Consider the following 24,219-nt stretch of genomic DNA (forward strand, 5'->3'; position numbering starts at 1 on the left):
ATAATTTAAAGAAATATACTAATTTTTGCAAAAATGTACTCTACATCCGGAACCCCAAAATAAGATTTGGTTTTGGGGATTAGATATAAATCCTCATATTTGGGGTTACACTATTCATCCCCCATACACTATTCACCTTCCATTTCATTATCATTTCATTATTATTTTACTAATTTCATGTGTTATCTTATAGTTTTATGGGGAATAGAGATTGAATATGGGGAATTGTTTAAAGCAACGCTGCGCATCTCCAACCCAACACCAAAACATCAAAATGGTGTCACTTTTGATGTAAAAGTTACTCCAATGCAACACCAAAATGGTATTAAAATTACACCAAATGAATTGGTTGACACCAAATTTGGTGTCAAGTGTTCATTTGGTGTAATTTTTACACCAAATTTGAAGTTTTTAAAGATGCCTACTATACCCTCACTCTTATGAAACAAAACAAATTTATTCCTTTTATGTCCCATTACACTTATTTTATTTTATGTTTTTTATTTTTCAATCATAATCATTATAAATTTTCTTCCTTTACTATTTAATTCGCATTTTTTATTTATTCCAAAATTTCAATAGATTTATATTCTTGTATAAAAAATTTAATAATTAAGTTGTTCTCTTGAATTAGTTGATAAATATATAATTATTTGAGATCCTTGTTTAGTTAACTTACTAAAATTCTATGTTAAGCAATGATATTGATAAATATTGATATAAATAACTTAAAAAGTGAAGAATATTCCATTTTATGTGTAAAAAGATTGCTTTTGGTATAGGATATGGTGTTGATGGGTTGGAGTGAAATTTTGAAATGGTGTAATTTTCACACCAAAATGATGTTAAAATTACACTATTTTGATGTTATGGGTTGCAGATGGTCTAAACTCCGAAACCAAAGTCATAACTCACAATTTTCGATTTTAATCTGTAATTCATATAAATCAAATCTTTATCTGTTTTACAATCATAATAACCATCTGTTAACATTTTAATAAAATTTTAATTAAGAGCCTGAGTTTTTCATTTTTTAGATTTCATATGTATCTCAACGTTTTTTAAGAATATATTCGTCAACTTGTCGTATATTATCCTGGACGAAAGAATGGAGGAGTAGTAAATGTCTGTTTGAATGCGACGCCAAGATTCTGGTTGATGCTGTTAATGGTGGCCAGGGGAATACTTACTTCCACGCAATGGTTGAAGATTGTGTTGATATTCTGAAACATTTCGATGAAGTGTTAGTTTCTTTTGTCTTTAGGTCTGCGAATATGATAGCCCATGAATTAGCACATGTTGCATATTCTATGTCAGACTCGATGGAGTGGTCTTATACTGCTCCAAGTTTTATTCAGTGTATGATTGATTCTGAAAAATGTTAATGCAAGTGCGTTTCTTTCAAAAAAAAAAACATGTTAAATCATCCTCATCTTTAATCTCACTGCTCCTTTTACCTACTTCTATGCCGGTCCGTTCTTAAATCCCATCCTCCTCGTACTTGTAATAACATTATGGGAGAGCAGGTGCGGTTTCTAGGTAAAACCGCAACCGGAACCGCATACCCTCGGTTTTTAGAAATCAAAATCGAAACCGCCGGTTCGGTTTCGGATCGGTTTCGGTTTTAAATATCTCGGTTCGATTACAATTACTTCGGTTTCGATTACAAAACCGCATATACAAGAATTAGAAATGAAAGTATTCCTTCATTCAAAATACGAGGAACCAATTATAAAAAATACAAGATTTCTAATATAGTAGGAATATAAAATGTAATAGACTCCTGCAAGAAATTACAGAAAGCATAAGCTGCTAGCCTGCTAATGATTCTAAGGCAAAAAGATTGCAGGTCTGGCTCATTAATCAACAAACACAGAACATATTGTCATTAAAACATGAATACTCCAAAGTTTACAATCTAACATAGACTCAACAACAGGTTCCTGCTGATAACTAATCATACAAATTGGTAAACTATAATCAGCTCTTGTTATTTCAATTTCTCTTGTTTCTGCTTGCTTTCTGAACTGCCTCATGTTATTATCTCATGCATGTTGTTCCCTGTAATTACCTTTTGATAGAGTTAGTTCAGATTTATAACTTTTAATATCTGAAATATATGTAATTTATAATTTTAAAATTTTATATAAATTATAAATAATATATATAAATATTATTTATTTAAAAATCGGATCGGTTCGGGTTTTTTCGGATCGGTTCCTAGCTATAACCGGAACCGCACAGTTGGTTTCGATTTTTAATTTTTTGGTTTCGGTTTCGGTTCGGTTTTATACGGTTCGGTTTTTGACGGTTTTTAGCAGTTTCGGATTCGGTTTCGGTTTTATTTGGTTTTTTGCTCACCCCTAAATAACGCAGACAGAGAGTAGGTGTGGTTTGTTTTTCGCGAGTATTATCACGCGGCTTAACCACGTCCCCTGCATTAAAGAAAGAGGCACAATAATCGAGCAGAAGAGGACAATAATCGAGCGAAATATCAAATAATACTAAAAATAAAGCTTCATACAAGAATCAAGCGAAACGTCAAATAACACTCTACTTTCTCTAATAATAAGGCACCGGGATCACCTTTCTCTCCGGTAGTGGCGGAATTAGAAATTCATGTAAGGAGGGGCGTGATGTAAATACTCCATTTATGCCGACACGTTCTTTATGTTATTTTTTGGAATACTTTTTGAGGCTCTTATAAAGTTAGTTCTATGATATTATATTTTAATTTTTTTTCTGAATAAAAGTTTGATGTTTAAAATTTTATTCAAAAAAAAATAAATAAATAAGAAAAACGTTATGAAACTATACTTTATAGGAGGTTCAAAATACGTGTAAATAGTGAACGTAAACTATCTGATGGGACGGAGGAAACATAATATTTTAATGGTCTAACTTTCATCACATGAAAATTTATATTAGTAATTAATCGACCTCTTTATATTTCAGTATATTGTTCATTTTTCACTGAGTGTATTACTTTTTCTATTCTATGTATTACTTTTGTTTTATGAGAATAAAATAGAGGGTCCGGGTCAGTTTTATTTTTTTAAAGCAAGGGCAGCAAACAACACTAATCCACAAGATTAGACTTATAAAAAAAAATTAAGGTTTGTCTGTGCCCATCACATGTTAAGCACTAACATTTATAAAAATGGAGGGTTATGATTGGTGTGGTTATTGTAACTGCAAAAGGTCCATCATTATTAAAGAAGGTTAGTCGATAGAAACTATCCAAATTCATAAATTTTGATTTAGTGTGTGCCCATAGACACACCACAGAAAAAAAATCAAAAAATTATATCTGAGTTAAGCGGTCAGCGGACCCCAGCCGCAGGGCTACTTCCGCCGCTGTTCTCCGGACACTTCACTTGTCCGATATGTTGTACTTCAATATATGATGTGAAATAAAGTTTTCATAGCTAGGCCACACCACCCCTCTGTCACTCTGTGCAAAAGATTTTAATTAAGATACGGCTGTTTTGGAGCCGTTTGATTAGCAAGCATAACGCCAAAGCAAAAAAGAAATCACAAATTTCAGTGCTGCATTATTAAACAACTCCAAGAAATTAAGATCTTGTATATTTCAGTTTTGCTCAAAATACGGAGACCACAAACAAAACAATTTTCTTCAGTGAGCTATCCCGTGTAAATTGGTTCCTGTTCTTCCACTCTCTAAACGTCTCCTTGAAGGTTTTTTGGTATGTTTTACCTAAACGGAAAAACATTAGGAGATGTTTGAAAACGTTCATTCATTTCAAATGATGAATTTTAAATTTTCATATTTATATTAATAATTGAATGTTTGAATTTTAATTGAAATTCAAATTCAAATTCTCAAATATATTATTGATCAAATTCAAAATTTCAAAATGAAATCTAGATTTTCAAACGGGCCATCATAGAGTTTCAAAAGTTGAATATTCACAAGTGTATCACACTATGTGCATTGTATCACACTATATGCATGTTTGGGGGTGATGACCTCCGGGTTTTTTTTAATAAGAAGCCGGTTTTTACTGTTTGTATAAAAAATCAAAAGCACTTATAAAAAATTGAGTGGCTATTTGGCCAACACAACTTTCAGCTTTTTTTTATAAGAAACGGGCTTCTACTTTTCTTAATCTGTTTGTGTAAAAAATCAGAAGCATTTACAAAAAGTTGAGAATGCTAACTTTTATTTTGGGACTTCTACTTTTTTCCCAAACAAGTTAATGACTTATAAATATCGATTTACTTCTCACTTCTAATTCACTTGCTTATTTTAAGTAGAAAATATTTTTTTTAAATTTACCCAAATAATCCTTACGTGAAGTCCTACTGCATAAGACCGTTTCATAGTAAGGAGGAAGGGTTTGCCAGATTTGAAAGCATTAGCAGCTCTATCTTTTTCACTTGCAGACACTCTGAGAAAGGAGAGTTTTCGGTGTCAGTAAAGATTGTGAAAGACGGCGAGAGGGTAATTACACAACGACATGAAATCTCGAGTACTACCAGTACCGGATGAACATGTCAAAATATGAAAGCATCCTTGTAGTAAGCGGTTGGATAGTAGATAACTAGATATGGCCATATGGTGCATGAGTATGCTCAAAGCGGCATAATGAACACGACTGAATTTTTTAATATTCAATTTTTATTTTTCTCATTTGATCTTACAGTTCTATATGAATGCATAAACAAAAATTATGATGTAACGTTTAGAAATCTTTGATTAAATTAAAACTTCACCAGTAGTCTCTAATCTCTATCTGACAACCCGGTTTAAGCACGACTACATGATAAATTTTTTTGCTAAATTTTCATATTAAGATTCATTCATAAATTTGGCAAAGCAGAACAACAAAACCAAAATCACAAATAGCATAGCAAAATCAAACAATGATCATCAAGAAATTAAGATCAGGCAGCCTCACGCTTTGGTTGATATACGATGACATTGAACAATTTTCTAGCAGGGTCGATCAGCTCAAACACACAAACATCATCTACCTCGAGTGAATTGTCTTTTAGAAATTTCTTCCAATTAGTGTTTAGAGTACAACGCTCCCCACACAAAGTATAACCAATTGGCCAGGTTTCATTTCCAACTCGAAAGATGACTTGGCCCCTTTTCTCCCACTTTGTGTAAGTCTCCAGGAAGCTTCTCCTTACATCCTGATCAACCAAAAGCACATAGCAAGACTTAAAAAGTTTTTTGATTGGGAAATGTTTAAGTGTGCCTAGTGATTACTTACCACGCCACTTCGAATTACATATGACGGTCTGATATTAATAACAAAAAAGGGATTCTCAGATTCAAAAGCCGCAGCCAAGTTCACTACTCTCTCTATCTCTTCTTTACTTGCCGAACCTCCATCTCCATTTGCTGCAAAATGCCAAACATGTGCTTAGTTTTCATATCAGACAGTGCGGCGTGTTTATATATAGGAACTCAGCGGACTAATTAACAAATATGTATCAGAGGTTTAGTGCTCATATCAGAAAGTGCACTGTGTTACTACATAATAAATCAACAGGATAATTAAAAAAAATATGTTTAGGAGATTTAGTTTTCACATCAAACAGTGTGCCGTGTTTATATATAGGAAATCAGCATACTAATTAACAAAAATATATCAGAGGTTTAGTTTTCATATCAGACAATGTGCCATGTTTATATAGGAAATCAACAGATTAACTAAAAAATATGTATCGAAGATCTAGTTTTCATATAAGACAGTGTGCCGTGTTTATATATAGGAAATCAGTGGACTAATTAACAAATATCTATCAAAGAAATGACCTTCTTCTTGCTTCAAATTTAATTCATCATGGAAGGCTTCTTCAGTACTTGATCTTGTCTTCTTACTTGAACCACCAATTTCAGCCTCTCTTTTTCTCACCTGGGGTACTGATTCTCCATCATCAAGACTTAGATCACGGTTCAAAGGATAGTTTATCTCAGTTGCACTTTGGTCGAACACACGTACTCGAAATTTAGATTTTTTGAAGGACTCAAAAACTAACACCGAACCAAAAGAGAGCGAGTAAAATGTTGCGAACTCAGGCCAACCATTTTGCAACCAGACCTCGCCTTTTGTTCTCACCACATCCACTGGCCAAGGTGCACTGCCGGTGGCCTTCAAGTGCACGCGTCCTCGTAGCTTCTCTTTGTGATTTTTCACAAATTCTTTCGGAATCATCTTGCATCCACAAAATACGTGCACAAAGACATGTATTTATATATTGCACAACATTACATATATAGAGTTTCGGTGATGCATAACGAAATTTGAAGGGTTTGCGAGATACTTACAAGCTTACTTTCGGGACTGATTTCGGAAACAATAATCTTGAAAAAACCTCGCTTCTTTGCCGGATGAGCGGATCTTGAAGTGAGCTTCATTTTTGCTTTGGTTCGAACTGGGTAAGCACAAGATTCTTATCTGATTTCTTGATATGTTATGGCATTAGCATTTAGTTATGTTTATGTGGGAGTGTAATGAACATTTATGTAGAGTACAGAAACGGTTTTTAGCTTTTAAGTGAGCGTTATTTTTCTCTTGTTAGGATAATGCTACATATCCTAATATTTATTCTCAAAATTTAACCCCCTAATTAAGTGATTAATGTTTATACATGGGGTAATTATTGTCATTTAGATTTGGACAAAAAATTGGAACATTTTTTGAGATATCTAATATTTTCCTTTTGGTTATGTATTTTTTTAAATTACTTGGCAACTAAATATTTGATTTGAGGTTGCTGGTTAACCAAATAAATTTATCGAAGGAAAATGTTAGGTACCCTAAAAAATTATCTTATTTTTTTTCTAAATAGTGTGTCGAAGTCTGATTATCTGTATTCACTCCAATAATAGTGAAATCTCCATGTATATACATCAATAAGTCACTCACAATTTTTCATTTGTCTGCCATATGGTAAAAAAAAATTGGGAAAATTTCATTTGTCTACCACATCATATGAGAAAGAAATTTGGGAGTTTTTTTGAGTGCGTAGCATTACCCATCAGATAATATAGATAATATGACATAAAACGTTACAAATTTTAATTTGGGACGCATATGTATGTACGAGCTGAAATTTATTATCTATGTATTAACAATTCATCGCTTGGGAAAAAAAAAGAACTTCATGTCTTTATATTTGGCTTGATTTTAGGCGTAATTTAAATATGAGATCTCAGTAATTATGATGTCAATATTATTTCAAATCATTACAAATCTAAAATATCGGCATTTACAAAGGTTTAACTAAAACTATATATAAAAGGAATGTATAATTCAAATATAAGATCTTGAAAAAATAATTTTTTTAAATTTTTTTGATATGTCTTTTAACTAAAAGTTCAAAGGATCGGACAACTCACATTTCAAACGAGATGTAACAGAGACAACGATCACAATATAAGAAATATATATAATGTTGTATATGCTACCATTTAAGTTTTGTGATTATAATAAAATAAAATATTGCGAATATATCCACCTTTTGAATCTTATTTTGAAAAATGCATATAGTGAGATATTTATTTTAAAAATAAAGAAAATTAAAAGAATAATTTATGTATCATATTTGTTTTATAAATTTAGATATATTCATCTTAAAAATATAATTTGTATAACCCATTTTCTGAAATGTATAATCCATAACGGCATTTCTCCCAAAACAGAGGTAAAAATGGATAATTTTGTCATCCACCTTCGCAGGTTCATTTATAAAGTTTTTTTAGAACAACGCCAACAAATTTAAACATACAAACTGCCCTGCATTTTGCCGGCACCTTCTCAACTCCGTCGTCATGCGCCACCTTCTACTTCCTCTCCTAACCCCACACCGCCGTGTCCATCCCCTATCTCTCCTCTATCTCCACCTACGCTCCGCCCATTTCAAACCCCACAAGCCCCAACCGGCCCCATCACCTCCTACCCCACCAAAACCCCCTAAAAAACCGGAAACATTCACATTACACGATCAAACATGGGAAGACCAGTACAGCTGGATGTCTAATCTTAACGACAAAGTAGCCATGCGACATATGGATGTTTACATGGAACAAGAAGAGAAGTACACTGAAGCTGTCATGTCTGATACTCTACGTCTCCAGTCCAAATTACAATCTGAAATGGCTTCTCGTATGGAGTTTCATCTCTCCACTCTCCCTGTTCGCTGGGGCCCTTGGTATCATCAATCAAATATAATATCTCTTTACAAATATTTTAAGTTCCGCGAGAACAGTTTTAGCGTGAGAACACGGGATAGGCGGATAGCTGATTGTTGCCCACGTGTTTAGTACTTTATTGTTGAATTGTGTACAACGACTATTCTTATTGTCGTGCTGAAATTTATTCAACCGAGTGTGTGATCATGCGTTTTGATATATGTGTTGATTGTGTTTGATGAAATGCAGGTTGTATTATCGCCGAGTTGAAGAAGGGAAACAGTACCCGGTTCTTTGCAGGAGGTTAGTTAGTAAGAATGAGGAGTTTATTTCGAATAAAAGCCCTTCTGCCGGATTTGATTTTACGTCAGGGAGGAGGATTGAAGAGAAGCTACTTGATTATAATAAGGAGGCTGAGAGATTTGGGGGTATGTCTTTTACATTTTTCTCTTCGGTGCCCACGTTGTGTTTGATTAAATGTTTGATTGTGGTGAATGATTTGGAGTGTCTTTTGTAGGTTATGCTTATGAGGAGCTATCTGAAGTCTCGCCAGATCATCGTTATCTTGCGTACACTATGTATGATAAGGATAATGATTATTTTAAGTTATCAGTCAGGGATATGAATTTCGGGTCTAATTGTAATAATCCCCAAGCTGATCGTGTGTCGGGTTTGGCTTGGGCTATGGACGGGAAAGCATTGCTTTATGTTGTAACTGATGACGAACTGAGGCCATATAAGTAAGAATATGCTGGTGACTGTATGGTATGTACTTGATTTTTGATTGCTTTTAGTTTCATAATGTCATTATTTGTTTTTTGTTAGGGTATATTGTAACATACTTGGAACAAATGAGGATGTATTAATTTACAAAGAGACCGAAGGAAATGTACATATCAACATAAGGCACACCAAAGATTTTCGTTTCATATCTGTAAATACCTTTTCAGCGGCATATTCAAAGGTATAACTAAAGAACACACCTGTAGACATCCTATAGATTCTGCATCATTCTAATTTCTAAATATAGTTCTTGTGTTCCTTACAAAAAAAAAAAAAAGTTCTTTTGCCAACTCACTCCTTGTGACGATCCTTTAGGTATTTTTGATAAATGCAGCTGATCCTTTGTCTGGATTGAACCTTGTTTGGGAGTGTGCAACACAAGCCCACTGCATTGTAGAGCATCACCAAGGATATCTTTACCTTTTCACAGATTCTACCAGAGAGGGTCATCTTGCTGATCACCATTACCTTCTGCGCACTTCCATTGACTCATCTTCAGGTCCAAAAACGTGGGAGGTCGGTGACCAATGACAGTAATAAAGCTAAACTGTATATTAGTATACTCCTATAACTTGCGCAAGTAATGTTTATACTTTAAGTCATTTTTAAGTAATGTTTTCTTCTTTAATTTAACTAAATTTGTAATAAATATCTAAAAAGGTGAGCCACTTTCATTCATTTTTTATATTCATGGCAGAATGTGTTACTTGATGACCCAGAGCTTACCATCGAAGATGTTGATTTCAGCGACTCACACTTGGTACTTGTTGTAAGGGAAGGTCGAAATCTCAAACTCTGTTCGGTTGATCTGCCTCTGCCATGTGGTAAGGTAACTTATTATATTTCATTACACATTGTTTTTCGTTCTGATGTTGTCCAATCCCAATTTGTCAAAATTATGATGGTCTGTCTAGAAGCCTGAAAAACGCTAGTGCATATGGTAATTGCAAATTTGGCGATAACAATAACATAAATGGTTCTATCCATAGTTACATGATATGAATTTCAATTCAAAATGTGGTAAGATATTTGTTTTATTTTATTAATACTCCCTCTATCCCTCTCATTTCTTTACAATTTTTTTAACTGCTTGGCACGCATTTTAAGGTGCATATAAAGTATAGGTTCACAACATTTTTAAATAAAATTCTTGCTCCGTACAAAAATCCAAACATTAAACTTCTATGCAAAAGAAAAAAAAGTTTGAAATAGCTTATCAAATTATATTTTATGAGAGTCTTAAAATGCGTGCCGATCCCCGTCCCCCAATGTAAAAAATTGAGGGGGACGGAGGGAGTACCATACTAGCAGAATATAAATACTAACCACCCAAATATATGCGGTATATTCCGCTTATAATAGGATTTGGGTTTATTTAGACCTTACCTTTATTTGTACTATGAAAAATTACTCCGTCCGTCCCACCCAAATGTTTAAATTTGGGTTGGGCACAGACTATGAAGCATGGGTCCAGGTGCGGGGATACGCGGTGCGGGATACATAAATTCGTGAAATTTGAATATATGGGATACGGGTTCGGTGGGATACGGTAACTAAAATAATATGTACTTTATATATATCATATACATTTAATATTTTTTTTAATGAATAAAAATTTTCATTTAAAATATTGTATTTTTTTTATTTAAACATATTATTTAAAATTGTTTGAGAAAACAAATTGTCTATTGTATGTATAGTTGTAGACCTTGTTATTACTTATATGTAAACTTTAATAAATCAGAAATGTACTTTTAATATTTAATGATTTCAATTATATCCACTAAAATGACCAAATTTGAGGAAATAGAAAGGTCATAAGTATAGTGTTCTCACTTCTTGACCAGCAAGCTATGTAACTTGGCATACACTGCATCTGCATCCGCTTCTGGCTGAGAACTACAATTTTTTGTATTTAAAAACTTCAAATAGGCACAATCTTAGAGTCGTGAAATTGCTTTGAAATCTGGCTTCTGAATTTATGTTACGTCCCTGTTATATCATTAAAAAAAGACTGCATTATATGTGAAAATCATCTCTATTCACAAGTCCTTGCTTCCTTATCATTCTATTAATGAACAGAGAGGGCATAAATCGATCCTTTTATTGTTTTTGGCGCTTGTTCTGCATCATTTAATAGGGGTAATGTGTATATTACTTCCGGACTCGGAGTTGATTAACCCACTATCCTTTGTGATTTTTGAACTGTATTGGTTGAGTTGTATTTTAACATGATATACTGGTAAATTTCTAGGCTTTATCGATTAGAAAGGCTTGGATTCCCAGTCATTTTTGTTGCTAAATGCTTTCGAGTCTTTTTCTTGTAGAGGAATATTTTTATAAATTTTCACTCTCCTAATCTTTCACTCTTATTCTGACAGGGTGCAGTTCATTTCAAAGAGCTCAATCCACGCTATCTATCACTTCCAAATCATGTGTGCCAAATCTCACCTGGACCAAATTATGACTACTACTCCTTAACTATGCGATTTACCATATCTTCACCTGTGGTATCTAAAGCATATATTGACTTTAAATTTGAATTTTAGTTTGCTTATCATGTTCTTTTTTGAACCATTAGTTGGTACTTCAAACCTTCCGCAGCTGCATTTATTGCTGCTTCTTTATCCGTCTATAAAAGAATCGAAAGGCCTATAAGCCCCAGAAGTTTAGGCATTCAAGCTGGTTATACATACATAGAGAAAAGAATGAATCCAAAAAGATAGCCTAGTTATAGCTGTTGGCCATAATAAGTATGTTATACATATAGTGTGTATGTGTGCATGTGGGGCACAATATCGTTTTTTGATGAGGCTCGAGCTGTTTGCTGTTGGCTTTGAACCTGAATATGGGCTAAAAGGGCTATGTTATAATTAATCATAGTAGTATCTGTAATTAGCACATGTGAATAAACGAGTATATTAACAGTATCTATGAAAGAAACTTGCTGATTTCCTGATATGTATTGCTCTTGACTTTTTAAGTAATATAGGAACAATATATGGATTACAAACATGAAACATGTACTGATGATGGCATAGGAACTTTAGGAATTATGTCATGCATCTGAAACTGTAATGAAATGGTTGTTACATACATTTTATCATACTCGCCTTTGAAGGTTCCATCCCAATGGGAATTAAATTCCACTGGATTATGTGTTATCAATTTGTCATAAGTACTGTTTAGATTGCATTAAGAACTCTTAGTATAATTAGTTCTACTCTAATTTTGGTTGATGGTAACTTCACTGTAGTTGGTTGTTTTCTTTTCTTTACAGATGCCCGATGCTGTTGTGGATTATGAATTGTCAAGTGGTACATGGAATATCATTCAGCAACAGGATCTTCTTCATGAACGAAAGCGTGTTTTATATGGGTCCGCTTCTTCTGTCGGAAGCCCTGAGATTCCATCCTTCTCCCCAGATGATCTTGATTCTGATCAGAATAACTTGTGGAACAGCCTATCTGAATATTATGCTTGTGAACAATATGAGGTCCCTTCACATGATAAAGTTCTGGTTTCTTTAACTGTTGTATACTCGCACAATAGAATGAAGCAGGGTCAAAACCCTGGATTACTTCATGGGCATGGAGCTTACGGGGAGTTACTTGACAAAAGGTGGCGCAGTGAACTAAAAAGCCTTCTTGATCGGGGTTGGGTTATAGCATATGCGGATGTTAGGTTAGTTTTGGTTAACAAAGTAGAGGTCATTTGTGGTGTTTTTTAATTTGCAACATCCTGTGTTTAAATTATTGGCAATCTTTACAAACCAACCATTTTTTTAGATTTCCATTAGGTGATTATGTATCATGTTTTAAAACATAAGTGGCCTTTCCTTGTGTATTCGCTCTTTCAGCTCTTCTATGTTTTAATTCCAGAGGTGGAGGTGGCGGGGGTAAAAAGTGGCATCAAGATGGTAAATGCACAAAAAAATACAATTCCATTAGTGATTATATATCATGTGCTAAATTCTTAATTGAGAGGGAGATCGTACAAGAAGACAAGCTTGCTGGTTGGGGATACAGTGCAGGCGGATTTTTGGTTGCTTCAGCCATCAATTGCAGTCCACATTTATTTCGTGCTGCAATTCTAAAGGTACCTGTCTGGCTGTCAGGCCTACCTGGTTTATATTAAGGCTCATTCATGATTTCATTTTTAATTTCTTTTGACTTATTGACCGAGATCTTCCATAATAATATGCTTTCTAGACACATTTATATATGTCTCTATAATTTTGCACATAATTGGATCAGTAGTGACTTTTATTTATTTATATTATTTGATAGTATCATCTACCGGGACACATCAGTTCTTTTGTCTTTCTCAGAGCACCTTTCTAATAATTGTTCAAGTGTTATGTCTGTTCTTTTGGTTTTAGGTTCCCTTTCTGGATCCAAGAAACACACTTTTCAAGCCTGTATTACCACTTACAGCAGCTGATTTTGAGGAATTTGGTTACCCCGATGATGTTGAGGATTTTGATGCTATACGGAGATATTCTCCATATGACAATATTCCAAAGGGAGTTCTTTATCCAGCTGTTCTAGTCACCTCGTCGTTCAACACCAGGTAATTTTTAACTTCTTGAGATATCTACTTTATTTTAGAGTTAAAAAAACGAAATCTTCTTGAAATACTGAATAGAATTAGTTGGCCAAATATCATTTTAATTTTCTTCATCTCTGTGGTTTTTTACATTTGATGCAAATAAAGGGGGATAAGTAGTTGCCCCTGTAGAGATTATCTAGTGAGGCAACTAGAAAGTAATTTATTTGTCTAGTGATATCATTAGCAAATTAATGTGAAGCGGAAGAGGTGCAGCTATTGTCTTTAGGTCAATGCAAGTTTTGTAAGAACGTGTTTATAGTGCAAGTTTAACCTTGAGTAGAAAGTGCAATCAGTTACCAATAATTTAAATGGGATAGGTAGGTGAATTGGCTACTCAGCGGCTCAGCCATCATTATCGTGTAACTGATCTTTCATTTTAAATGCATGCAAAATTGTAGTAGGTTGTAGGTACTAAGTACTATATAATTTCACAACTTTGAAGGTTGTGAAGAACCATAGTCATTGACTTCAATATATATCTTTTTTTTTTTTTTCTGAATGAAAAAAGATCAATATTTAAAACTCAAAATAATGTCAACATATTCTGTGATCTTAATAATAAAGCTTGTGTTCGTATTGTCTATTATATATGTTGCTGTCCAAAAATTGTTAGTGTCCGTGCACAGTAGTTTTCATAATCTCATGAGTCGTGACACTGTCACCAAAAGATAAACATGGTAGAGTAAATTTTTGAAGAATGATGTTAAAATTATGCTTTGAATTTTAAATTAAGATTTGTTTTAATAATTGGTTGATGTTGGCCAAATCTTTTAGTTAAATTAGATTAAGATTAGATTTGAATTAGTTTTGAATAGTATAAGTGCTTTTAGGAAGATAGGCTATTTCAGTTATGTTCCTGGATTATATTTAAAGCCAATGCAGATGATTATAAAAATATGTATGGTTTCAAGTTATCCTTCTTCTCTTCTCTATTATACTTGTACACACACAGATATAAACCTACAAATGAAGAAAACTGGTTTAGATTGAGGTACCATGTAGATTGAAGCACAGAGCTGTTTGTAAGCTATTAGTAAACTCACACAATTTGAATGTAATATAGTTAAGAGTAGGATTAAATACAAATGAAACAGTAGTGTAGCAGATTCTTATAACTTAATATTTGCCCAAAGCCCTTGGAATGGAGATCTTTCTTTTGTGCTGGTAGTGTTGATTAAGTGTATGATTGGGTGGTGGTTGGTTTTTTTTTTTTTTTTGGGGGGGGGGGGGGGGGGGGGGTGGCGCGCAGAGAATTGTTGAGAGGAAATTTTTAGTACTATGGTCAGCCTCCTGGGGGGGCGCAGAGAATTGTTGAGAGGAAATTTTTAGTACTATGGTCAGCCTCCTGGTAAGGAGCCGTCTATTAATATTACTTTTTATCTAAGTCATATTATCTTTTATCCTATTTTTCCGGAGAGGGATAAGGTTTACAGTTGCCTTATCTATAACAGCAGCCAATTTTTTTTATTTACATCGGAGTGCGTGAGCATTTGCACTACATTTATCAATTTTACCCCAGGTTTATAAGATAATGTGCAGAGATCATCTTAAAGAACTTTCCATTCTTCATAGATCCTGCCTTCTAAATTAATGTAGCAATTTATAGAATCTTGAAATTATAAGGGATGCTTGAGAGTTGTTAAACTTAAAATTGGTTGCTATTAGTAAATTTAAAATTTGGGCTTAAAGATTGTTACTTATGCTTTGAAGTTGGAAAGCTCGATTTTCCAAGTTAATTTGGTTTTAAGGTGCAATATGTTAACCTTGTGAACAAATAATTTGATTGACACAATTCAGATTGGAAATTACTGCAATTTAAGATGTTTGCATTTGCACGGTAAATTCTAAAAGGCAGTAAAAGGGACTTTTATATCTAACAATAATAAGATGTTTGCATTTGTGATTGACACGATTTCCAATTTTTTTCCCATTTTCACCTGCACATTCTCCTCTTGTTGTGCTAATCTTTTTGTTTTTTGGTTTTTTTTTTTTTGACAGATAATCTTTGTATTTGTTAAAATATAGCATAAGATCCAATTGGGGCCTTCCTCTAACACCTTAAGGTTTTAGGTGGATTGGTTCTCAACATGGTATGAGGTCTCAAGTTCGACTCCCCGTCACCCCCAATATTCTCACAATTTAATATGGACACGAAGGCATTAATTTCCCCAAAGATGGGCGCCCTTGATCCACTCTTTAACCCAAAAATGGGATTTCGAGTGAGAGGGAGTGTTGAAATATAGCATAAGATCCAATTGGGGCCTTCCTCTAACATCTTAAGGTTTTAGGTGGATTGGTTCTCAACAGTATTCTTCATGTTCATTGTTGGCAATCACTGGCTTTCCTATCTGTGTGAATGTCATACAATACCATGTACTCTTCTTTTTCTTTTTTCTTAGTTTTTGATTTATTGTGCAACTCATAATGTTGATTTTGCTTATGCAGGTTTGGTGTTTGGGAAGCAGCAAAATGGGTTGCTCGAGTGCGAGAGGATACCATCTATGATCCTAAACGTCCAATACTTCTCAATCTATTCACAGATATAGTGGAAGAGAACAAGTATCTACAATGCAAGGAGTCAGCATTGGAGACTGCTTTTCTTCTGAAGGTGATTGATTCATGATTATGCATTTGTCAACCTCTAGAACACTATTTGTTACAATCTGAAGGAAAATACGTAAAATGGGAAAAAGATGCAACCCTTCCAGAGTAAGCTATCATGACCTCCAGATATAACCATGTTTTACTCATGCTCCGAAAGAAGGAAGCCGTATGTCCTTATAACGGTTAGCTGCCAAGTCACTTCTGCATTAGGAATCTCCCTTTCGGCATTGACAAATCAGTTTACCCTGGTGTATGTTATAATATCACTGTAGTGTTGATATTTAGAATTGGTTAGACAAGGATACTGAGACGGATACCAAGTAATTCATCGTTTACTTTAATATGGCAAATCTGTTACATGTATTATATCAGTTGTATGTCATTGCTCATCTGGTTGTAATAAACTATGCAAAACAGTTGGTCAGGATGTTGTATTGATCCTTAGTCTACGCTATCTAACTTATAAAATTGTAACTGATTATTAAAACGTGAAGAGGTGTGATTTGATGTTCCTGATACGCAAATCGTGAAAATCTATTACTTTTAGTTGGCATCTGCATCTTCATTCAGATCATCACTTGCTTCAAAGCCTTCCAAATAATAATTTTTTTTCAAGTACAACTATGTTTTTTTAATCTGCTTTATACTGTTATACTAATCTTTCCTCCATTTCACAAATGTTTGTATCAATATCATAATTCAGATTTCATTTATATATACAGAAGACTAACAGGGGATTAAATATGAACATTAGTCGATCAGAATTATAACTAAATATCAATTAATAAGAATCCATATTGTTGATTCAGTTTTCTAAAAATTTCTGATTTATCGAAAAATTCTACTCCAATACGACTAAAAATCCAGAATTTATCGGGAAAAAAATCTTTGATATATTACTGATAGATTCTGAATAGAAAAGTCAATCAATTAATTCTGATTTTCGATATCTACAATCATGTTATTCACAAACCTCGTTTTAAAATTATAAATTACAACTCTCACATAATTGATTGTCGTATTTCTACAGTGAACTTTAGAAACTCCTTCCCGGCGAAGCCGAGCTGATTGACGGTTGGATATTGGTCACCGGATTCCTATAATAATTGCCAATGTGCTGACATGTTCGATAAAGAATGGCACTGCCATTTTCGTCGTACCAACTCTGTTTCAACAGGGTCCCCATAAGCTTTTCTGGCAGTGTAATACGAAGAATTCAGAATCTGAACGTTTCAGACTTTTCACACATTCAAACCACTAGCCTTTGTATGGCCAACAAAACATAATGGCTATGGCCCAATTTTAATCATGATTACTAGTTAACTCAAAGAAAAATTCCCCAAGAAATTGAATTTGATCATATCTTAATTTCCAAACACGTTATAATTGACATTGCTGTGTGATGAAAGGGAATATAATATAAGTATCGTGTGTACCTATGGGTTGTGTAACAGCAAGCTACTAATGTCAACTTAGGCTAGCTGAGTGGGAAAGTGACATTATCCACCACCACTAACAAATTACGAATGCTCAAGGGAATACTTGATTATTAATTGGAGTCTAGCCAAATTAATTCACTGTTTACTTAACTTGATCACATTTTATACAAGTAATCTCATATTCCATCGTATTAAATACTCCCTCCGTTTCGATTTACATGTCCACTTTGAAGAAATTTTTTTATTTCAAATTAGTTGTCCACTTCAACTTTCAATACAAAATTATATTTCCAAAGTCAATTCTACTCCACATATCTCTTATTTATATTTCCTAGATCAATCTCAAACCACATATTACACTCATTTAATGCATCTAATTTGCCAATATCTACTTTTCTTAAACTGTGTGTTTTTTTTAAAGTGGACATCTATTTTGAAACGGAGGGAGTAGTAATTAGGCTCAGATCTGTACAGCAGTGATGGGGATTCAACCATATATATACATATATATATATATATATATATATATATATATATGACAGATAAAGATAATTATGAAACTAGTTCTCATCATAATTTTAGATGTGTAGATTAGTCCTAAGAATTTTTCGGGTCAGAACCGGAAACGAATTTTTCGGGTCAGAACCGGAAACCGAAACCGAACCGAATCTGATCAGTTTGAGATGTGTGGACTGTAGATTGAATTTCACTAACCACAGAGAGAGATATGATTATAAACACAATAGTTGAGGGAATCAAATGAACTATGACATGCAATTATCACATACACTGACCAGAAAGCAATTGGTTGTTCTAGATTAGTTTCCAACTCTCTCTCTCTCTTTGGACTCACTTTACTTCTTACAGATTAGTAAAAAAATGGGAAGAATGTTTGTTTGTATGTTTGTTTGTTGAGTTCCTTGTAAGACGGTGAAGAAATGAGAGGGATGTCAGTTCAAAATTTCATTTCAAACTGTTGGTTATCAAAATTCGAAGCTACTTATTTCACTAGCTATCAACATAAGCATCTCAGAAAAAATGTCAAAAGCCCCAGCGCAAAGTCAACAATGTATTCGGCCGACCAAGAGTCAAGACTCGTGTCGGAGGCGAGAAATCAGAGGCGAGGCAATGAAGCAAAATTTTCTAATATTCTCTGTTTGAAGTTTCAGTAAATTAGAAACTTCTAAAGGTTGCAGTAGATTTGCTTCAAAGTCAAATACTGATATTCAGGAAATTCCTAATCACATTGCTAATCTCTGTATTTCAACTTTTAATCTTTCATGTGAAAGACAAAGTCAGAAGCATGACTAATCTTTAAAAAGTTTAATAACAACCAAAGATGACAAGGGACAGAGTCATCATCAGTGACTTGATTTTTCTTATTAGTAGTGCCACTATAATATAAAGAGTAAATCAAATGAAGCATTCAATAACAATATCTCTGATCTGGAAATAAAGGTCTGAAGAAGGCTGCTAGATCATAATCAATGTACATGCAAAAAGAAATTAAAATAAACAATAATTGAGGACTGACATTATCATAATGTGACTGACCTTGAATTAAAAACTACAATTATTTTCAGTACTTACATGATTGCTAATTAGACTATTAATGACCATCTGGAGTCAACAAGTAACAGCTTATAATTTATTTGATCAACCTCTCTTCCACTTTAACCTCCTCAGTGATTAGCATTAGTAGCAAAGCCACTAAACATCTTGAGAAAATTTGCAAGGACAAACCAGAAAGGCAAAGTGACCATAATCAACTGTTCTTTAATATAAAACCAGGTTGTATTGACAGACAGCCAGCCAACCTGGCTGCTAAGAATACAATTTGCCTATATCCTAGATTGTACATCTCGCAACACTAATCAAGAACAAGCTGCTTATAGAGAAATTAATGGAAAGCCGAAATGCTAGCAATACAAACTCAATTTATACAGCAGAAGTAAGAACAATCTGGTTTACAGCAGCAAAAGATGGGAAAATGAGAAAGCCACTTTCCTATCTCATTCAGCTTTTCACCGTGACTTTTCTGAGGTCATACAACTTTCTAGAGCAAACTTTATATAAGAAAATCAAAATAAAAGAATAAATCACCTGGTTTATCATAGGAGTCCAAGACAATATCGAGCCAGCTGAACACAAAAATTAACATCTCAGCTTTTTTGTTAATAACCCCTCGGACTCTATCAAATCACATCTATATTCTTGTCCCGGGATAAAAACATGCACTTTTCTTCAAAATTGACACTAAACAATAGGGGACTTTTTCCGGGACTCACAATTCTTCTTCTTCTTCCACAACGGTTGCTAGTCCACCATCTTTGATAAAGGCTGGATTAAGAAACTTTGCCACAAAGGCCCACAGCTTGTATACATCATCAAAGTTTGTGAGAAAGCCAAGAGAGGCAGTAACAACCTCCAACCTAACAAAACCATTTTTACTATCATGCTGACCGTTCTCCATAGGCTTGCATAGAGTAGTATCCTGGAGATTGAGACCACGCTGCTGTCTCGAACTATCAATTATCTTTATATGACTGAGAATACCGATGCCAAGAGAAATACCATTTGCCTCAGCTAATTTCTGAACAACTTCTGGGTTAATAAGACCCCTATTTCTGTCTCTAACATTAAACGCCACAGCTGCACCCCTTTCATATTTAATCTTAGGACCATATATCTGAACAAGTGGCACACCATCATCCTCATTTGATCCAGATATTCTCAATTGCAGTAATGAGGTCACCAGCCAATTTATCAGATACCGGAGCCGAAGAGTGGTCTTGTTGAGCCCTGACATGTTTACATGATCAAGGTGCCTGCATTTTATCTCAGGCTCTCTCCTGCCCGAGTCCTGGTCATCAGCATATTCATCACTCATGTATTCTTCATCATCGAGGCTTGTTGCGGAGAATTCTCCACGTTCGGAATGATTGTTTAGTCGTGCTTTACGATCATCTTCCATACTAAAGGAAACTCGCCTTCCTCGACTATCAGGTTGTTCGATTTCTTCTACACCAAAAAATCTACTACCGGAAAACTTGTTCCCTTCCCTCCTTCCTAGTAATCTGAACTCACCTTCTGTTTCTCTCCGAATGGCACTCTCTTTTGCTTCAAGGCCATTTTCAGAGGCTGTCCCATTGCTCATGATCCCTTGTCTATATGCAGAGGATCCATCATAGAGGTTGGATGAATTTAAGAGATGAGCAGGATTGCTAGATTCATGTTCTTCTTCAATCTCGTGTACATGCCGATGATCTGCATGATTACCAAATCTTTGCTCGTGGCTTGTTTCCACATAGTGTTCATCCTCGGGGATTCTTTTCACGTAATCCACTTCTTGAGATACTGATCGAACAGCAGCGTCAAACGATAACATGTGAGCATCATGTGGCTCTTTGTCATATATTGGGCTGTCGGATATCTTTGATGACCGCCTTGGAGAAATCTGTTTGTTCTTATTCCTGCCACTAAACCAAAAAGGCGGCAAGGGAGATGTTCCCTTTTGTTTGCTCCGCTGCCCATTATAATCGGATCCCAGTGGACTCTGACCCAAATCAATCCATAATGAGTTGTCAGATGACTCGTCTTCACTAAAGACTGGACTCCTCATTACCTCTCCCACAGAAATACTCTCAGTTTCCTCAAAAATGGTGCTCGCCCCATCTCTGTCAGAGTTGTTATCATGATCCATCTCAGTGTCGAAAACATCCCTCACCTGAGCAGAAGTGTATGCACCAGAAAAGGCAGGCAAGTTAGCCCCCGCCCGAGTTTCTGAAGTAATTTCAATATCCCCATCAAGCTCATCACCTTCTAGTCCAGTCAATCCGGGTAGACCGTCAACTGAATCACTGAGGTACAAGGGAAAAACTGGAGTAATTTTTACTATACCAGACCCGGCATGGCCAGACTGATTTTGGAGGCTTCCCATTGCAGATTTCTTTATAAGAAGGCAACCGAATCCAGTTGGATCATATCCGAATACCTTGTAAAATGAGGTGACAATGAAGTCTGGACGGAATAAAGACAAGCCGAGAGAATCCATGTCCTTGGGACCCAAAGCACCTGCATCAAGCAATACATGCCAATTGTTCTGCTGAGCAAGGGCCATCCATTGATACGAATACTTGGCCCCTGTAACTCTAGACTGGACAGGAAACACAAAAAGACCAGTTGCTGAATCCTTCTTTCTCTTCTTTTTATTAGAAATCTGTTTTCTCAAATCAGTTGAACAGGGTTTGAGGGTTGGCCATTTAAACCAAGCACTGTAAGCTTTCGCACCTTTCTGTTTGGCACACTGAGCCATCCAGTTAACGGACTGACTCTCATGATCAAACATGGTCAATAACTTTTTGTTGGTCTGAAAAGGGTAGGATTCAGCCAACAATTTAAAAGCAGATCCTCTACTCACAGTAAAAACAAGACCATATTCATTCTCAGGGATGTTCAAGTAATCCATTATCCTGCTCTTTATATCATGTTCAATAGTTCCTTTTTCAGCACCACCATAAAGGGCGTGATTGCCTAAATTTGCAGTTATCTCAGACAAACTAAATGTAGAAGACTCCCAATAATGTACAGTCTGCATAAACGAAAAGAGCCCAAAACCACAATAATCAAGACACACCTTTGGCACACTCTCAGACAAGTGCGAGTACTCCTCTGATCTCAGCTGATCAATCTTCTCCGAAGACTGGTACTTCGGATACATTGTAAGAAACTTCGAGAACGATTCAAGGAGCTCAGGGATGGAGTCTTCTGATTCGAATGTCCTCTCTGCAGCAAGTGCAGTAGCTCGCAAAAATTCCTTCTGAGCATTCAGCCTAGCAAGTGACCTCGATCGACCCAACCCTTCATCTTGATTATCCAATGCTTCAGCATCCATGACCTGAGATTTAACCAGAGACCCATCTTCAGATGCTTCCTCCAGAGCTTCCCTTATCTTGTGCTCTTGCAATCTTCGAAGAACAGATGGGTTTCTCCTAATTTCCTGTTTCGAGACCTCAGACCCATCTTTTCTTCTGCTTTTTTTGTCCAAGATTAAAGAAGCGCAACGAGAAATTGGCTTCCATAGTGAAAGATGCATGGAAGCAGCAATCTATACAAACCCCCAAACTCCTCAACAAAAAACAACCCAGAAAGAAAGAATTACCAGCAAAAGCTTCACCAAAGTACAAGAGATTATAACCTCAGCCCATCACCCAATGCCAAGAAAGTAGATCCAAATTTCAAATCTCGACTGAGAAAGCAAAAGAAAGCAAATCAAAGAATCAACCTTTGCTTTCAAAAATCAAGACCCGGATTAGGTTCAGAAAAAGCCCTTGACCCAATTGCTTTAACACCTACACAGCAAGAAGAGACTGAGTCAAAAGGCTTCAGCTTTAGCCTGATCTAATTCTAATCCAACTTAAAGAAAAGAGAAAGCCCTAGAGTTTGACCCCCTCTTAGATTCAGATAGAAGCGTTTACATACAATAACGTCTGTAATTAACAATCCCCCACTTCATCAATTCACAATAAAATAAAAAAATAAAACTAAAAAACCCCAAATAATAAAAAGAAAACACCCAAATAATGCCAAGAAAATAAACCCCTCTAGATAGTCCAAACGTTGACAAACTTGCAAGAAACCCAATAAAGCTGAAGCAAAATCAAGACCCCCACAAAAAACCCAGATCCCAAAATGCACTACGACTGCTCATAGAAGATACACACACAACACACACACAGAAATTTGCAAAAACAACTACAAGGGCAGCCTTGAAATCACAATTATAAAAACCCCACCTTACAAAAAGAAGGGAAAGAGCTCTTGAAGCAAGCTCTCTACCAAATTCTCCTCAATCTTTGCTTGTTTTGATTCTTCTCTGTAGTTGTGTGTCACTGTAGCTTGGCTGCAACACCATTAAAGGCTAACCGACCAGACCCAATGCGCATTAACTCCTTCAATTACCACCCCTCTCTCTCTCTCTCTCTCTCGATATATATCATTATATTATGAATATATTCTGAACTTACTCTCTTTTACTCACCCTCTCTGCCATTGACCCCATTGTTTTTATTTTTTAGTCCATAAAAATTGAATTTTTATTTTTTACGACAAGTTATTTATAAGATAGTTTTAATTAAAGTAAAGTGGTCCACTACTTGCTTTTACTAATTATTTTCTGATCAAGAAATGTGTAATAATTGATTGATATCGGACTCGGACTTTAGACAAATATTGCCCACTTTTAACTAGTGAAATTATTATGCAACATAAATGACGTATCTAGAATTTTTGTAATTTACCTACTTTTGGTTGCTCATTCTACTTAATTCAAATCCCGTTCAACATAATATAGATCGACTTGGGTCCATGAATATTCGAAACAAATTAGATTATACTGTTTCCTTTATAAATTAACAGCATTGATTGTGCCCCGTTGCATGCGGGCTATTTTTGAATTCAAATTATATGTAATCGAAATAAAATTTTAAGAAAAATATATTTAACAATAATAATAAAAGTGTTGCAAGTACGCTTATTTCAAAAGAAAAAAACAAAAAATGTGATGGCCCTCTTTGGTTTAATTGTATGGATTCCTAAATTGAGAATAGAGAG

The 24,219-nt window shown here is 34.9% G+C and overlaps 3 protein-coding genes across 5 annotated transcripts; 1 reads left to right on the plus strand and 2 right to left on the minus strand.

Annotated features, from left to right (window-relative positions):
• Positions 1–4,700: 4,700 nt before the first annotated feature.
• Positions 4,701–6,534, minus strand: LOC108193152 (B3 domain-containing transcription factor VRN1). Its single transcript, XM_017359682.2, has 4 exons — positions 6,305–6,534; positions 5,792–6,191; positions 5,244–5,374; positions 4,701–5,163 (listed from the first exon to the last, which is right to left on the minus strand). The coding sequence occupies exons 1-4, from the start codon at positions 6,392–6,394 to the stop codon at positions 4,909–4,911; spliced, it is 876 nt and encodes a 291-aa protein (XP_017215171.1). The 5' UTR covers positions 6,395–6,534; the 3' UTR covers positions 4,701–4,908.
• A 1,186-nt stretch (positions 6,535–7,720) lies between these two features.
• Positions 7,721–16,604, plus strand: LOC108193151 (uncharacterized). Of its 2 annotated transcripts, XR_001801101.2 has the most exons (12): positions 7,721–8,190; positions 8,420–8,598; positions 8,688–8,910; positions 8,996–9,134; positions 9,269–9,469; positions 9,651–9,782; positions 11,335–11,463; positions 12,234–12,637; positions 12,835–13,051; positions 13,335–13,525; positions 15,563–15,937; positions 16,010–16,150. XR_001801101.2 is itself a non-coding variant. In XM_017359680.2 (11 exons), the coding sequence occupies exons 1-11, from the start codon at positions 7,811–7,813 to the stop codon at positions 16,185–16,187; spliced, it is 2,373 nt and encodes a 790-aa protein (XP_017215169.1). In that variant the 5' UTR covers positions 7,721–7,810; the 3' UTR covers positions 16,188–16,604. The 2 variants fall into 2 exon arrangements, 1 of the variants encoding a protein (XP_017215169.1); XM_017359680.2 differs by lacking the exon at positions 15,563–15,937 and having other exon boundaries at positions 16,010–16,604.
• A 2,759-nt stretch (positions 16,605–19,363) lies between these two features.
• LOC108196032 (uncharacterized) lies at positions 19,364–23,649 on the minus strand. Of its 2 annotated transcripts, none has more exons than XM_017363097.2 (2): positions 23,403–23,649; positions 19,364–22,958 (listed from the first exon to the last, which is right to left on the minus strand). In XM_017363097.2, exon 2 carries the CDS (start codon positions 22,700–22,702, stop codon positions 19,892–19,894), a length of 2,811 nt encoding a protein of 936 aa, XP_017218586.1. In that variant the 5' UTR covers positions 22,703–22,958; positions 23,403–23,649; the 3' UTR covers positions 19,364–19,891. The 2 variants fall into 2 exon arrangements, with proteins under 2 accessions (XP_017218586.1, XP_063938236.1); XM_064082166.1 differs by having other exon boundaries at positions 19,364–22,855; positions 23,403–23,626.
• Positions 23,650–24,219: the final 570 nt, after the last annotated feature.

Source organism: Daucus carota, chromosome 7 (assembly GCF_001625215.2).
Source record: "Daucus carota subsp. sativus chromosome 7, DH1 v3.0, whole genome shotgun sequence".
NCBI lineage: Eukaryota > Viridiplantae > Streptophyta > Magnoliopsida > Apiales > Apiaceae > Daucus > Daucus carota.